The 16578-nt window shown below is 33.1% G+C and overlaps 1 protein-coding gene across 2 annotated transcripts; it reads right to left on the minus strand.

Moving 5' to 3' along the window:
• Positions 1-5852: 5852 nt before the first annotated feature.
• LOC142614754 (6-phosphogluconate dehydrogenase, decarboxylating 3, chloroplastic) lies at positions 5853-7804 on the minus strand. Of its 2 annotated transcripts, XM_075787375.1 has the most exons (2): positions 6906-7750; positions 5853-6860 (listed from the first exon to the last, which is right to left on the minus strand). In XM_075787375.1, exons 1-2 carry the CDS (start codon positions 7524-7526, stop codon positions 6033-6035), a joined length of 1449 nt encoding a protein of 482 aa, XP_075643490.1. In that variant the 5' UTR covers positions 7527-7750; the 3' UTR covers positions 5853-6032. The 2 variants fall into 2 exon arrangements, with proteins under 2 accessions (XP_075643490.1, XP_075643479.1); XM_075787364.1 differs by having other exon boundaries at positions 5853-7804.
• Positions 7805-16578: the final 8774 nt, after the last annotated feature.

A 16578-nucleotide genomic window follows, 5' to 3' on the forward strand; every position in this document is an offset into this window, starting at 1 on the left:
TATTTTGCTCACACAAAAAGGTAAATAGTCTCACTCTCTCTATATGTGTATGTGTGTGTGTGTGTGTGTGTGTATTCTTTCTTTCGGTGGATTTTTAATTCTTTATATTTATGAATTTTTATATTTAACCCTACTTTAGGTTGATATGATTTGGTTATATTTTAATTTTTTATCTTTTTTATTTTATTTTCTTTGTTAGTTACATGTTATCCTATGAAATTACAGAATGATTTAATATTATTCTATTACATAACATGACTTAGGTAATTTGGTGTTTACAATTATACATTTTCTTTTGAATATTCTTCTACTCATCTTCTTTTATATAATTTTGTTATTTGTCTCACATTCTCTTCCAAAGAAGGTGATTGGTCTCTCTCTCTCTCTCTCTCTCTCTCTCTCTCTCTCTTATTAATTATTTCTTGCAACTCTATTTTAGATTGATGAATTTTTTGTTTTTTGTTTTTAGTGTCTCTACTTTTGGATGATACACTTTGGTGGTATGTTTTTTGAGTTATTTATAATATGTACTCTCTATTCCTTGTATAGTTTTGGTTTGAGTTAATTTTTAGATATTTTAGAAGTGAGATGGTTATATATTTGAATGTCTCTATAAATTATTTGAGTAATATCAATTGTAAATTTGTGATGAGGTTTAGTTATCATGATAATCTTCTTAAGAGAATGAAAACTTCAAGTAATTAATTTTGGAACTTAAAAATTTTAGCTGTAGGAAAAAAAAAATCATTACACACTATACAAAAGTTTGAATAATATAAACCACTTGAAAAAAGAATTGTATTTCTATCTTTTATCTCAAAAAAAAAAAAAAATGGAATAATATATGTAGCGACTAAGAAAAGTGGCCCAAGCCCACTTAGAAAAGTGGAACCCAGTACTTTATGCCCAATACAATAAATTTGTAAGAGAATGGGTTCTCCAGTCAATTGCAATGCTAAGTAATTACAAGCTTGAGGACAACAGGACTAACACAGTTAATATGAATGAAAGAGATGCAAATTCAATGTAAATTATTCCTTGGGCAGGTCCAAGGAGAGGTTGTTCATTAACAGTCAAAGTTGATTTTTTTATGGTCAATTTTAGTTTTCTCTCTCACTTCGTTTGTAGAATATTCATCCATTTTTCTAGGGGTGTTCATTTCCTTGTATAGCCTTTCCCATTGCATCTCAGCCCTCCATCTGTACTTCTTAGGGGGATAATTCAGATATTTGTTCCATCAAGACCTTTCTGGAGGTGGTAGAGAGAGTTGTGAACTGTTGAGTCACTATTTAGGTGTCTTTTTCTCATAAATACGGCCAGCTCAGTTGGTGCAAAGTATTGAATGCGAAGGTGATGGCCACCTTCCAAAATATTTCCCTTTTTTGTTGCTTGCATGAATCTGACCTCTTCCATGGTGCTTCACTCTCTGGTGCAGGGAGCTAAGTAAGGCTCTTTCGAGGTGCATTTACTCCTCGAGCTCTTCGGACAATGGGTCTGTTGGCCTCCTCTCCTCAAACCTCCTTTTCTAAATTTAGCTTAGTTTTGAGTGGTCTTAATGTCTTCCTTCCTTGGTCTTAACACACGTGCCTGACTTAGGTTGACACATGAATGGGCCTTCGTTCACCCTCGGGCAAGACCCATGGACCTTAAAATGTCCTTGGATCACTTGCCCCCACAATATCAATCAAATGCACCTAATTTAAAAAAAAAAAAAAAAAAAAAAAAAAAAAAAAAAAAAAACTAACTCAAAATAATATAATGATATATTTGAAGCGATAGAGAGATGAAAAATAATTTTAGAAATAATATCACCGGCACGTTTTAGAGAATAAATCATATATTATACCACATTACAAAATAGTTTTATATTTTCCTGCATCGCGTGGGTCTGCGACTAGTTGTATATAAAAGTTGAAACATAGTATTTATTGTTGTTATGCTCTTTTTGAACTACATTTCAGTCCATTTTAGTCAACTTAGGTCCATTTCGGTCCATGTGGTCCAAGTCGGTCTATTTTAGTCAACTTCAGTGCATTTGGTCCACTTTAGTTCATTTAGTCTAATTTGGTTCACTTCGATTTACTTTGGTCAATTACATTTTGGTCCAATTCGGTCATTTTCGGTCCATTTCTATTTTTTCAGTTTATTTCTGTCCAATTTGATTCATTCTTTCTATTTCAGTCCATTTTGGATTAATTAGGCCATAAATTGATACTTTTTTTGTAAGTTGCTTATTTCAGTTTTGGGTCAAAAAAATTTTTTTTTTCTTAATTATTGGGTTGAAAATTATGAAAATTTACTCTATTTGAGCCAAACTTTTTAGTTTTGGGCTAAAAGAATATAAATAAAATAGGTATAAAAAATTGGAGATATGAGTCCTAAAAAAGACAAAGTTTAGTTACAAAATTGGTTGTAGGCTACAACCTTACTTAATATCTTTTTATTAGAGGTGAATTTTGACAAATCCACCATTGTATGACATATTCTTCTTATATTTTTTATATTTGCAAAATTTATAGAAAATTAAATATCAATAGCTATGTCATCAATAAATTATTTAAATTGCAAGTTTTTGTAGTTTAAAATTATGCATAAAATATAACTTACAGATCATATAATAAATAATATCCGATTGACACAAAATTTGATATGTGTATTAAGAGCGTAAAAAACATGCAATTCAACGGTTAGATTTAAAATATGTAGTAATGTTTATTTTTTTGAGTAAGATTGTAGCCTAATGCTACAACCAATTCTATATCTAAACTTTGTCCCCCTAAAAATACAATAAAAATTATAAATATTCAAAAAGTATTATAAATTCAAGTTTCTATAATGATATTAAATTCTATAAGGATGTGGTGTAAAACCCATGTTTTACCCTTCCAATTCTAACATGTCTCTTATCACTTATTTAAGAATAACACAACTACACCCAATCAATTCTAATACCCATATATAAATCTAACCAAATTGAAAGTTTGTTAGGTGTAGTTACTGTGGTAGGATTGAATTTTAAGAAAAATGTTCATGTGATAAACTCTTATTGAATGATGTAAATCATAGATTTTACACCCATTCTTACCAAATTTGGATTCATCTATAATAAAGCCATTATACCTATATTTGGAAAGAAAAAAAATTGCTACAATTTTTAACTATTATATTAATTTAAATTTAATATAACATGTGTTTCATAAAATGGGGGCCACTGTATATTTTTTAATAGAATATTAATAGACATGTTCAAATTAGTCTACTGATAATGGTATATTTATATATAAAATATCCTTTTAATAACATATGTCCTCTATACATATAAAACAATATTATAATTATGTAATTTAAATTTTTTATTATATTACGTTTTACACATCATTTATAGGCATCAATTGCTTCACAAGTAGAATTTTCAATTGAATGGACTTAAAATGGTATCTTCTTGTGACGGTTAACCTAAATGACCTTAAATCCTAATTGGATCAAGCTGTCAAAAGTTCCCATTCTATGAGTCCTCCAATAAAGGGACCCATTTCCATGCATGCTTTTTCTCTCCTCCAAAAGTACCATCAAAGAAGAAACATTTTCAACACTAAACCTTCTTCATAATCCCTTATAATGGAAGTCTTCAAAGTATTTATCATGTTGAATGTACATGCACTAATAAAAACTAGTTAAGTTCTTGTAAATGTAAATTGTTGAGAAAGTTAATACAATCTAAGTTATTCTTTACACTTTTGAGCTAGCTAGTCTAATTGGGATCCAACATGAGCTTGAACTTCATCTGGTTGATTCTCAGCTTGTATTCTTGCTCATTTGTCAACAGCTCCTCAGACAGCTTTGCTAATGATTCCTTGGATGCTTCTCTTCAAGAGTTTGCTATCAATACAAAGCTGTCCTCAGAAGCAGGGGATCGTGGAACAGGGGAGCTAACTTTAGCTTCGTTCACATTCCATCAAGAACTATGTCCGTGCCCTGTATAAAGAGACTTGATGTGGTCTATAAGTACTTGGGCAACTGATCTTCTACTGATCACTCCTGTTGTTGGCTTCATGGTTTTTGATGCATCAAATGTTCGTGCCAAAAGCTTCAGAAAGCTCAATCTCAACTCAATAGGCAAGCCTATATTGAGAGTAAAGTACCCTATAAACATAAATTGTACTGCGGGAAAGCTCCACTGTGCAGCTTAAAGCCTGAGAGCAGGGAAAAACTCATGACGGGGGAATTCAAACTCTGGAGTTTAACATACTAGATGTATTCCTTACATGGTCACAACCAAAAAGTTCAATCCAAATCCTACAGCATGCAACATAAAAAGGAAATAAATTTGGAATAAAGCTCTATATGGACTCCTCTCAAGAATTCTAGTGACCAGCATTCAATGTTTATTCATTTAAGAATTCTACATTTTCATTACCCCTACCTTTTATATGTGACACAAACAACAGAGGCAGGGAAGTGTATGACAATTGACTTTTTTTATTCTACGAACTCTATAGCCATGAACACAAGGTTAAGCATTTGAAAAGGCCAGAAAATTCTATAGGAAACAACATGATAATTGGATATATATTGAAGTCAAAATCTAGATAGTAGAGTAGATGTCTGGTTTTCCATTAGCATTACATTTTGCAACATTAAAAGCTCTCAAATTAAAATAGTGCTATATGCTCCACACACAACAAGCAAGGAAGTGTAGGGAAATCATCTTTCCTCATTCTACAATCTCTATAGCCATGAATACCATTAAGAGTTGGCATTTGAAAAGGCCTGAAAGTTCTATGGAAAACATCATAATAGGATAGTGTCAACTCTCACTAAAATGCAGACCAGGTCCCCAACTTAGACAAAGAGCTGAACATTCAACATAGGGAATAAACAACCTACCACGAAAATCACAAACACTCCGATCATGATCAGAAAAGATGTGCAAATCTAAAAGTGAACTTTTACAAGGGGCCAACATCTTTTTGCATTTAGCCCAACCAACTTTCAAAAAGAACATCAAATATATTCTTATCCTATAGACATGACTGGTTTTAAAAATAGCTACTCTATTTTTAGTAAACTATTTAGGAAATCTATTTTCTCAAAACTCACCTATCACATAAAAGAAATACTCTAGCTGTGAGCCCCAATGCACCACAAAAGGGGAAGAAAACATTTTACAATTACTGAAAGTCCTCTAAAATGAAGAGCTTTCATTGAAATCTTATAAAATAAGCTAAAAGAGAAGAGCAAACAAATTATAAACCACAGCCCAAAACACCAATTAGATATGAACCAAGAAGGTTGCCAATAACAAAATTCATGCTCACTTCCACTCTTACTTGCAGTAGCTTCAAAATCACCTATCAACTAATCACCAGTCGTTCAAGCTGAAACGATAACAAAACCTAGAGCTAGCTAGCATTTTCAGATTATGAATCCCGAATTCCAGCCAACCCTTGGTGGTAGAGCTGCAAATTCATGTTTCAAAACTAAAGCTAGCATTTTCACAACTAGAGCTAGTTAAACTTTGTCCCAAAGATATTGCCTCATAAATTAATCAAGAATAGATGTCTGCCAAGCTAATTGGGGATTCACAATAATATCACACCAAAGAAGATAGGGCAGCAATTGTACAAAGACATATTTCAACCTTTAAGAATCCTTTTCATCTAATCTCCAATATATATATATATATATATATATATATATATATATATATAATATTGAACAGAGCTTGATTCTAGATACTATATAACTTTAGCACATAATAATTTAGAAGACAAGGAAACACTACTGAGAACATACAAAAGGAAATCATAACATGGCTAATAACAATAAAAAGGAAATCATAAGAACAACTATTTAGTTAATGAACTCAAAAGGTATGCATTTCTTATTAACAGCCAAACAGCAATGCTAAACAACAATTGAGAATCCTAACCAAGGCATACAAACTGTAATTCAAATATCATCATCATGATAATCATCATCAACATCAAAACACAATAAGTAACGAAACGATAGAACAAACAAAAAAAAGCTCAATTGAGAGCAGCAACACCGGCATTCTCACTCTTGCGAGCAAGTTTAGTCCACTCAGTATGAAACGAACCGGGCCTATCAATCCTCTCATAAGTATGCGCCCCAAAAAGGTCCCTCTGCGCCTGCACCAAGTTTGCAGGCAGCCTCGCCCGCCTATACGTATCAAAATACGACAGACTAGCACACATCCCCGGCGTGCTAATCCCCGCTGACACCGCCAACCCAACAACCCTCCTCCACGCCGCCTGCCTCTGCACCATCTCCCTTGCAAACTCCGGGTCCACCACCAAACTCGCCAAATTCGGATTCCTCTGATAAGCCTTCTTAATCCTATCCAAAAACACAGCCCTTATAATACACCCACCTTTCCAAATCCTTGCCAATTCCCCCAAATTCAAGTCCCAACCTTTCTCCACACTCTTTGCTCTCAACAAATTCATCCCTTGAGCGTAACTACAAATTTTCGAAGCGTATAAAGCTTGCCTCACATCATCAATCAGTCTCTTCTTATCAATTCCCTTCTTCACTCCTCCCAACTGCTCTTCTTCTTTCAAACCCGCCTCCCTCAACGCCGCGGCGGCGCTTTCTCTCTCCTCCTTCAACCCACTCATATACCGACCATCCAACGACGCCGCAATCGTTGGCGCCGCTATCGAAAGCTCCGCCGCCTGCTGAACAGTCCATTTCCCAGTCCCTTTCATCCCAGTCTTATCCAAGACCTTATCCACCAATTCGCCCTCGCCGAACTCATCCCTAACCCTAAAAATATCCGCCGTAATCTCCACCAAGAAGCTCTCCAACTCGCCGCGATTCCACTCGGCGAAAATATCGGCGAGTTCCGAATTCGACAACCCGCCGATATTCTTCAACACATCGTAGGCTTCGGAAATCAATTGCATGTCGCCGTATTCAATTCCGTTGTGTACCATTTTGACGAAGTTGCCGGAACCGCCTTCGCCGATGTAGGTGACGCAAGGACCGTCGTCGACCTGAGCCGCGACTCTCTGAAGAATATTCTGGACGTTGGAATACGCTTGATAAGAACCCCCGGGCATCAAGGAAGGACCGTATCGGGCACCTTCTTCGCCGCCCGATACGCCCATGCCGAGATACAGCAAGCCTTGGGAGGAGACCTGTTGGATACGGCGCTCGGTGTTCAGGTACCATTCGTTGCCGCCGTCGATGATGGAGTCGCCGGGGTCCATGAAAGAGGAGAGGGCGGCGACGGTTTGATCGACCGGGGAGCCGGCCTTGACGAGGATGATGATGGATCTGGGGCGCTGAATTGAGAGGACGAAGTCGCGAGGAGTGTAGTGTGGGGTGAGAGGGAGGTCGCCTTCGGTTTGGGCGCGGTGGTGGGTCTCGTCGACTTTGGAAGCGGTGCGGTTGTAGACGGAGATTGGGAAGCCTTTCTCGGCGATGTTTAGGGCTAGGTTTTGGCCCATCACGGCTAGCCCTGCTAGGCCTATGTGTGAGAGAGCTGGCGTCGCCATGGTTTCAATGAGCTGAGCTTTTTTGGATTAGAGAGAGAGATTGGAAATGGTGGGTAGGGTTGGTGAGTGAGAGAGAGAGAGAGAGAGGGGTTTATGTTATATATATCTGATGTGTTGGAAGTGACGGACTAGTCGAGGGAGTGTTTAAGTACGAAACTTGAATTGAAATGAGAAATGGACAGAGAGAGTTTAGAACACGCCTTCATAGAGCGGCTCATGGCGTGGGCGAAAGGACGTCGTCGATGATTCCTAAAGATTTTGATTTTTTTATAGCTCCATTTGTATTTGTTTATTTTACTTTAAAATATATATTATTTTTTATTCTCAAGTGTTTTGTACGAAAAAATTGTTAAGTATAGTCAAGAAACTTGTAGTTAAATTGGCACTTAAGTGTGTGGAGATTAAGAGGGAAAATAATTCAAGCTATTGGGCTTCGCTAAAAGTAGTAGCCATCAAGAGAGAGATAACTTCACCCATACACTGGTGGAGTTAGAAATATATTTTTGGAGGTCATATGATTTTATTTTTTTTGGGTGTGATTGTGTATAAAATGTAAAATAGTAATGTACAATTGTGTATTATTTTGAAATAACACTCATTGAAAGTTGACGCTTTAATATTAGAACCCAAAAGGTACTATTTTATGAATTGTCGTCTTCATATTTTTTGAAGAATAAGTAAGTAGTCCTAAATTTGCCCATGAACCTAGATTTATCAAATTAAATTATCACTCATTAAATAAAGTGATCAAGATTTTTAAGAAAAACATACTAAAAAAATACTAATAGTCCAAAGATTACTAAATAAAAGACAAACAATCATTCAAATGTCAATGCATTTTAAAAAAAAAAAAACAATAAATACATGTTAATATAGTAGTATATACTATATATTCTAATCAACTAATTAAGTACATTTATAATTTATAAGTAAATTTATAATGCTATTTAGTATATAATATATTGATTATTATAATGAATATAAAAAAGAAACCAATGAAAAGTAAAGTAAAAAAAATCAAAACAAAGCAAATGCAAAGTACTTGTGCAAGTGTTAAAAATAAGGGGTCAATCAGTCAGCTAAAGACATAGAGCACTACATAGTTAGGAGATGAAAGACTCACGGCACGAAAGTTTCAATATTTCACTCTTTCTTGTTTAGTTTAGTCACATAGTACAAAACTTTTACTTTTAAATAAATTATAGCAACAGTGGAAGGGGGAAAAAGAAAGAAATGAAAAGAAAAAAGAAAACAAAGACGAACACCAAATTGCCAATGGAGAGAGAGAGAGAGAGAGTCATCTGTGTGAAGAAAAATGTTTCTGCAACTGTGTGGGGGACTTGGTGGTGCGGTACATCAACAAAGTTTTTGACTTTTCAATTTTTCTACTATAGTGTATAAGTAAGCCCTAGATCATGTGTTGGAATAAAAATTAGAATTTGTTTCCCTTTTATTTGTTGAGATAATTGTTAAAATACCTATATGTTCATTTTAAAGATGCTGAATGTTTAATTATTGTAAATTGTTGACATATGTATTTATAGATTGTATTTTATTTAAATGAAAATTATGTTTATTTTTACACTTTCTTAAATATATATTTATGTATATTATTAAGTATAGGGGGCCAAAATGATAAGGTTATCTAAAAATTTTCAAATTATTTAAAAAAATTTATTTATGCCCCTTATCAAAAATTAATTATCTTATTTTATTTTAAAAGAATTTAGAAAAAAACATGATTATGTCTTTTTTAATTATTATTTATGCTGACTGGGCATTTATTAAATAATAAATATAATTTTTTTTTATTTTATTCACCACGTCATCATTTATTGTGAAAATAGTACCCTCCGTTTGTCACGTCAGCATTTTCTGTTAGTTGGGTGACAGTAAGGACTTAAATGTCACGCGTTAATTGGTTTAGGGACTAAAAGTGGTAAAAATAAAATGTAAGGACTAAAATAGAAATTGGGTTAAAATGTAGGGACTAAAAGTGCATTTACGCCTAAATTTTTTTCAAAAATTTTGGGAGGGCCAAGTCCCAACTTGGTCCTCAAGTGGCTTCGCCACTGGACCCACGGGACCAACAACCTAGCTACTTGGTAAGTGGGGGGTAGATGTGTTTTTGTAAATATGTATTATCAAGTCTTTTGTTTAGTAAAACGTTTCAAAAATTTTTACAAAGTATTTTATAATTAACAAAAAACATTTTCAGGTCTAATCAACATAATAAACCTAATTGTAGAATGAAATAAACATAATAAAATATGTAAAATTAATATTTTACAGCGAAACAAATGGGATGTTTAGGTTTTGATTTTGAGTTTTGATATTATTTACTCCAAATTTACGTCCAAACACAAATTTTTTTTCTTCATCAAAAGTTGTTCTCATCACTTTTGAAATATATATATAATGATTTTGAGTTTTATTCTTCAAGATTTTAACTTCGCAACTTATATGTTTTGATTATTTCTTTCCTTCAATTTTTTTTTTTTTTTTTTTTGTCAATAGCTATACAACACTATATTTTTTAGATTTTCCTTATTTTTGTACTTATATTTTCATCTTAAATTTTTAGATATGATTTTCATTTGTATGATAAAAATCCAATTAAGATATGTTAAACGGTTTTTTTATATATAAAATTTTTGTTTGGGATTTTAGGTAGAAATTATTAGAATTGATCAAATTTTAACATTTTATTAATAAATTGAGAGAAGACATATAAATCAATAATTTAATTTTCTTTACAAAAAGTCGAGTGGGGATCTGCATTAACAACCCTAGAGAGCTGGACAATACCATCATGCTATAAAAGTGGTGTGAGGGTATGTGAATCAAGATTAGAATTTTTAGTTTAACTCTACAATTGATTGAATTTTACCAAATTATTATAATTTAATTAAATATTAAAATAGTATTTTCTCTAAATGTAGAGAAGACATCTTAATCAAGATTTTTTTTCCTTCACAAAAAGTAGAGTAGGGGATTTGCATATACACCTGATAAGTTATTAAAAAGAGAGTTAACTTATTAAAAAAATAATAAAAAGATTCAATTGTAAAAGAAAAAAAAATTTGTGGGGGCTTCAAAAACAACCAAAAAGGGAACACCGACAAATGTTCTTGATCTACACAACTAATTTTTAAAAAATGAAAAAAAAAATCACAATGGGAAGATCAGACAGTAAATTTAAAGATAGAAATAGGTTGATTCAAACTTTCATATAAGGGGGAACCACATTCCCGAGGTACATGAGAAGGATTCAAAGGTAAAAATATAGAAGAAAAACTCTCTAACTCTCTCTCCTGTTCTTGTCTAGATTTTCTCTAATATTCTCAACCAGTCTTTGTTGCCTTCCTCCTCCTTTTATAGCCACTTTCCCTCTTCCTCTAGCTGTTTAGACCCCAGTAGGATTTGAGGGATTCTTGTCCTATCAACCTTCTGCTTTGCTATTTCTTGATCATGAAAGAAGACTTTTAAGGGTGCTTCCACTATTTAGGTCAGTCATTTAGCATTTAATGCGGTTGATATTAGGTGAGTGAACTTATTAATGCGGAGGTGATTGCTTCATTGGGTTTTGTGTCTTTGGGTGAACTTAGAAGATGGGCGGTTCCAGTAGAGGAAGGGACGCGTTATTCGAGGCTCCTTTGTCACCACGGGACGAAGGTTAAGAGGTCACCTTGGTTATGAACCTCGGGAAAGGCTATATCCTGGATTTCCACGGTTGTAAGTACGACGAACTTCTTACTATTTAGAAGATCATTTCATTTATGGTCATACCTTGGGCCGAGTCCATTCTTTGAACTCAACTCTCAGGCCTTACCCCTGGGGCCAAATTTAGGTCCCCCCCCCCCCCTCCCCCCACATTCATTTAAGGGAAAATAATAAGAAAAATGTCTAAAAAATCAAAATGAAAAAAATTTAAACCATTTTCAAATTTCCTAATTTTCTTCATAATAAATATTATACTAATTGGAATTAATTGTAAATTTTTTTTTGAGAAGAATTAATCGTAAATATATCATGGAAAATATTATATTCATTGATTTCATGACTTAATATAGTATTTGATTTTTTTTTTTCAAAAGACTAAAATGGCAAACTTTTTTTTTTTTAATTTTTATGAACAATGGCAAACTATTTACTACTAGATCCTGGATAGAACTATATAGATAAGTGAATTGATCAGGAAGATTAAAAAACCCATACGGTTTTGAAGAATCCATTTGGATTGAATATATATAAAAACAATGGTCTGATTGAATTTGACTAGATCATAGGTTTTGGGCCATCAGACTAATCGTGATCTTAGATATATCATAAAGCCCAATTATGGAAATGTCAGTGTCATCTATAATGATAGTTCACTCTATAGAATCCACCAAACGAAACAAAGCGCCGATAGAGTTGCCCTTCCACTACCGGTCCAGCCAACAATTCCAATTTTGTGCCCTCCTTCAAATATACAACTTATCCTCAGAAGCCAATATCTAACTCGTTTCATGCAGATATTGTAAACACAAAATCAACAATAACAAACGTACAAACTAAAAGGTTGGACTCAGTGCAAAAATACTCCCACTTTTTTAGTGTTTGAAAAAGGTTATGGTAGATGTCATTCCTCCAATTTATTAAAGAGCCTAATTCTCAAACTTGAACCTGCAACCAGTTCCTTTGGGTGGAATGCACTTACATTCAAACTAAGGCTCGACAATTCTATGATAGTCCAAAAACTTGAGGTTGGCAATGAATTATCAAAAGGCAAACAACAACTGATGAATATGTTCAATGTGTGTTGGATGATATGAGGCCTCATCCCCAATTGTCGATTGTACAATACAATTTGGAAAAAAAAAAATTTTGTCCAACATTGTAAACACATTTTTATCATTCCAGAAGTTGTGAATAGAAAAAGTAGTACTTTTCTTGGGTGTTACATTTACCTTCAAATCACATATCTCCACCTAACCAATAATATGCCAACTGTGTTCGGGTCAGTAGCCATCTATAACTTCTTCAGTTTCACTAGGAATATGCATGTACTATTCTAGCCTTTCTACAGAAACAATTAAATTTTCTAGCAAGCAATTAATTTTGTTTCTCATACTTTTGATGCAGGATTTATTGGAATTGGTTATAAAATTATCTCAGAAACGGAAAAATTAGACTAACAAGTGCTCAAGTACTAGTTATATTAAATAAAAAAAAAAAAAATGCAAGACATTGATTGAGTTCATGAAAATAAGTTATCTAGAACATGAACCATGAGCTATAGCAATGGATGGAGCATTTGGATATAATTTGATTAATTTCTTCTTATTTTTCACCCACTCCTATATATCTTAATTGTCTGTAATTTTCCTGAGATTTCGTCTAGGATGGCCCGTGGAATTTTACATAACCTAATATTTCCTGAAATTTTTTTTCTTACATCTGGTGCTGAAATTTTAATTTTTATTCCCATAAATCCATCACATTTTGAGAAGGAGAAAATTCAAGGGCAAGCAAATCACCTGGATATCAAACATTGCATAATGGCTGACAGAATTATCTTGTCTTGTTTTCTCAACTTTCAGATTATTGCTCCTTTTTGCTGCACTGGGCTCAAAGATCTTCATTATCTACAAAAAAATTGATGATCATTACACTCAGATAAGTAGGTACCATGGGAGCAATGAAATGAAAAAAATTAATTTAAACTATATATTTGGTCCTATTTTTTACACTATATTTCTGTTAAATATTAGCATTGATACACCATGTTGAATATGCTATTATGGATGCGGAAGCGAAAGCATAAAGTATAGAATACAAGCCTAACGGCCTACATCCACGGAGGAAACCCTAAAGGGCTACATCAATAATATATTAGAGTGTAGAACAAATCATGTGTTACAATGAACCATAACATGTGTATATATAACAGACTAAACCCTAAACTAATAGACTTCTAGTACAAGTAGGAAACTTGGCTTGCACACAAAGTAGACTTAGGCTTGGGCTTATGCTAATGGGCTAATATATCTCTAACACCCCTCTAAAATTCAAGGTGGAAGCTTGATGAAACCTTGAGATTTGATAAGGTTGAGAAGATCCCTTGAATGAAGTTTGGCTTTGTGACGGTGGTTTGAAGAAGACAATGGTCTTGCAGTGTTAATGCGACTTCTATCCTTAGATCCTCCTCCCAGAGATTTCCACGGCACCTTCAGAAAGTCAAAGAAGATGAACGCAAGAAGGTTAATTTCACCGAGGAAGACAAAGATTGCTCTTAATACACCGTAAGGACGGTAAAACCATAGCCGTAGGAAGGCGGTAACGATACCATGTTAAATATTAGCATTGATACACCATGTTGAATATGCTATTATGGATGCGGAAGCGAAAGCATAAAGTATAGAATACAATAACACAAGAGGATTACGTGGTTCAGCCTAACGGCCTACATCCACGGAGGAAACCTTAAAGGGCTACATCAATAATATATTAGAGTGTAGAACAAATCCTGTGTTACAATGAACCATAACATGTGTATATATAGCAGACTAAACCCTAAACTAATAGACTTCTAGTACAAGTAGGAAACTTGGCTTGCACACAAAGTAGACTTAGGCTTGGGCTTATGCTAATGGGCTAATATATCTCTAACAATTTCAATTTGATCTCTAACTTTTTAATTGCATAAATTTGATCTCTAATTTTTCAGTGTTGTGTCAATTTAATCCATGTCTTTATATCTTGGATGAAAATTAATGATATGAAAAACAGCCAAAATGAAATTTTAGTGTATTATTACATCAATGAAAACTATTTTTTTTTTTTTTTAGCCATTAGATGCATCGTCAATTTTCATCCAAAAAATAACAATATGGACTAAATTGACACAGTACTGAAAAATTAGGAATCAAATTGATGCAATTGAAAGGTTGGAGACTATTTAACAAAAAAAAAAAAAGGTTAGAGACTAATTGCTTATCCATTATTAATTAGTAAAACACACACACACACACGTGTGTGTGTGCGCGCGCGCGTAAGGCAAGCTGCTTTAGGCTTAGGGCTCTCTCTCGGGTATGTTTCTCTCTTTCTCTGTGGCTTATTCATACAAATAGTTTGCCTATGTTTTTCTTTTTGTTTGGCACGTGTTGTTCTTTGATTAGGGTTTCGATCAACCAATTCTATTCTTTATTTTTTTTTCGCTGTTTTATTTCTCTATTCTCCTTCTTCTTTTGTGTGGTGGTTCGTGGATTAGATTTCTGCTTGGTTGCTAGGTTTTTTTTTTCTTTTTTTTTGGGGTACAATATAATTGGTTCCTCCCTGGGTTTGGTATATTTTGGAACAAGGAGGCATAAAACTTTTGATAAGCTTTAAAATCCTAGCCAATGGTAAATATATATAAGGTTTCCCTCGTTAAGCCACACCACACACACACGTTTGATTTCTCTTTGTGCGTTGGACATTCAAGTAAGCCCCTCAATGCTTGATTTTTGTTTCTACCCATGTGTCAGTACCTGCATTTTTTTGTTGTCACTATGTTAATCGAAAAATGTGTCTTATGTTAAATTTTTTTATTTTGCCATATGTCGTATGTTTATTATTATATATTTATATTAGATGTATCATTGAATGGTCCGGAGGCTATTATCTCTAACGCTCTGTTTGTTTAAGCATTACTGTTTTCTGAAAAATTGTTCATTTTCTAAAGAGCATTTTCTAGAAAACTATATCATTTTTCAGTATTTGGTAACGACCTTGAAAATGAGTTTGAGAATGTTTTCTAGTGTTTGGAATGCAAATTTTTATTTTTATTTTAAATATTTCTTATGTAATTTAAAACATGTGTATTATGTAAACCAATTAATGTAATCAATATAAATAATATAAAAAACCAAGAATAAATTTGGTTTTCATACTAAATTTTTGACAATAGATACAATCAAAATTAATTGTCAAATTTTTATGATCTCTACCACTCATCTTGCTTATATATATGGACAGAAACGTCCACACACACAAAGATACATACATATATATATATATATATATATATATATATATATATATATATATATATATCAACCATTTGTCTATATACATAAAATTGATAGGGGAATACATTTTTAATAAGTACAAATAATAATAACTTTTAATTGTCTACTCTTTTTGCTGGTACACTAATTGTTTACTAAGGTCAACCACAAGTCTTTAATATTACTCAAAATTATGTATTCATATAATGTAACTACATAATATATCATCACTACATAGTATCTGCATAATGTATCTGTCAACAAAAAGGATTATCCTATGTAAAAGCAATTTAAAGCCATATAGACACTATATTTAAAATTTTCGCCTTTTACTTCATACATTCATTCATTCTTTTTATTTCTTTTAAAATTTTTTTAGCACTTTTATGTGAAAAAAAAAAAAAAAAAACTTCTACTTGGAATCCATCAAACCAAAAATTTCTTCGAGAAAAAATAAAATCAAGTTTGAGATTCAAAGTAAAGAATTGAGATTTTGGTAGAGAGGAATGAAATAATTACTGGTGCAAGTATGTTCTCTTTTGCAAGTTGGTAGAGAGAAATGAAATAATTACTGAGCAATGAGGGAAAAAAATCTACGTAGAGAACTGTGTTATAAAGGGGAAGAGAAATATGGAGAGAGAGTGAGGGAGAGAGATCTATGGAAGATGAGAGACCAGAGTTAGTGACAGTGAGGGTGTGAGGAAAGAAAAAGAAAAGGGAAGTGAGAGAGTATACTGTGAGAGAGAGATTGTTTTCCAAAATATTTTTTTGGAAAACAACCTATAAAAAACAAGCCTTATTTTTATTAGGATTTTCCATTGACTAAAGATAGTTTTTCGTTGACCAGTTTTTTTTGTACTACCAAACATTGGAAAATGTGAAAAACTATCTTTATAAAAAGTTTTCCAGCAAAACAACCAGAGCGTAATTCAAGGTTGGGATTGATGAAATTATCAATATGCTATTTAGAGGAATAATATGTTTACAATATTTTCAAATCAAATTTTTAGTGGCAATAT

Source organism: Castanea sativa, chromosome 1, assembly GCF_040712315.1.
Source record: "Castanea sativa cultivar Marrone di Chiusa Pesio chromosome 1, ASM4071231v1".
Classification (NCBI taxonomy): domain Eukaryota; kingdom Viridiplantae; phylum Streptophyta; class Magnoliopsida; order Fagales; family Fagaceae; genus Castanea; species Castanea sativa.

Coding starts and splice junctions, on each gene's coding strand:
- LOC142614754 (XM_075787364.1), bottom strand. CDS start 7,526: ATGGCGACGCCAGCTCTCTCACACATAGGCCTAGCAGGGCTAGCCGTG.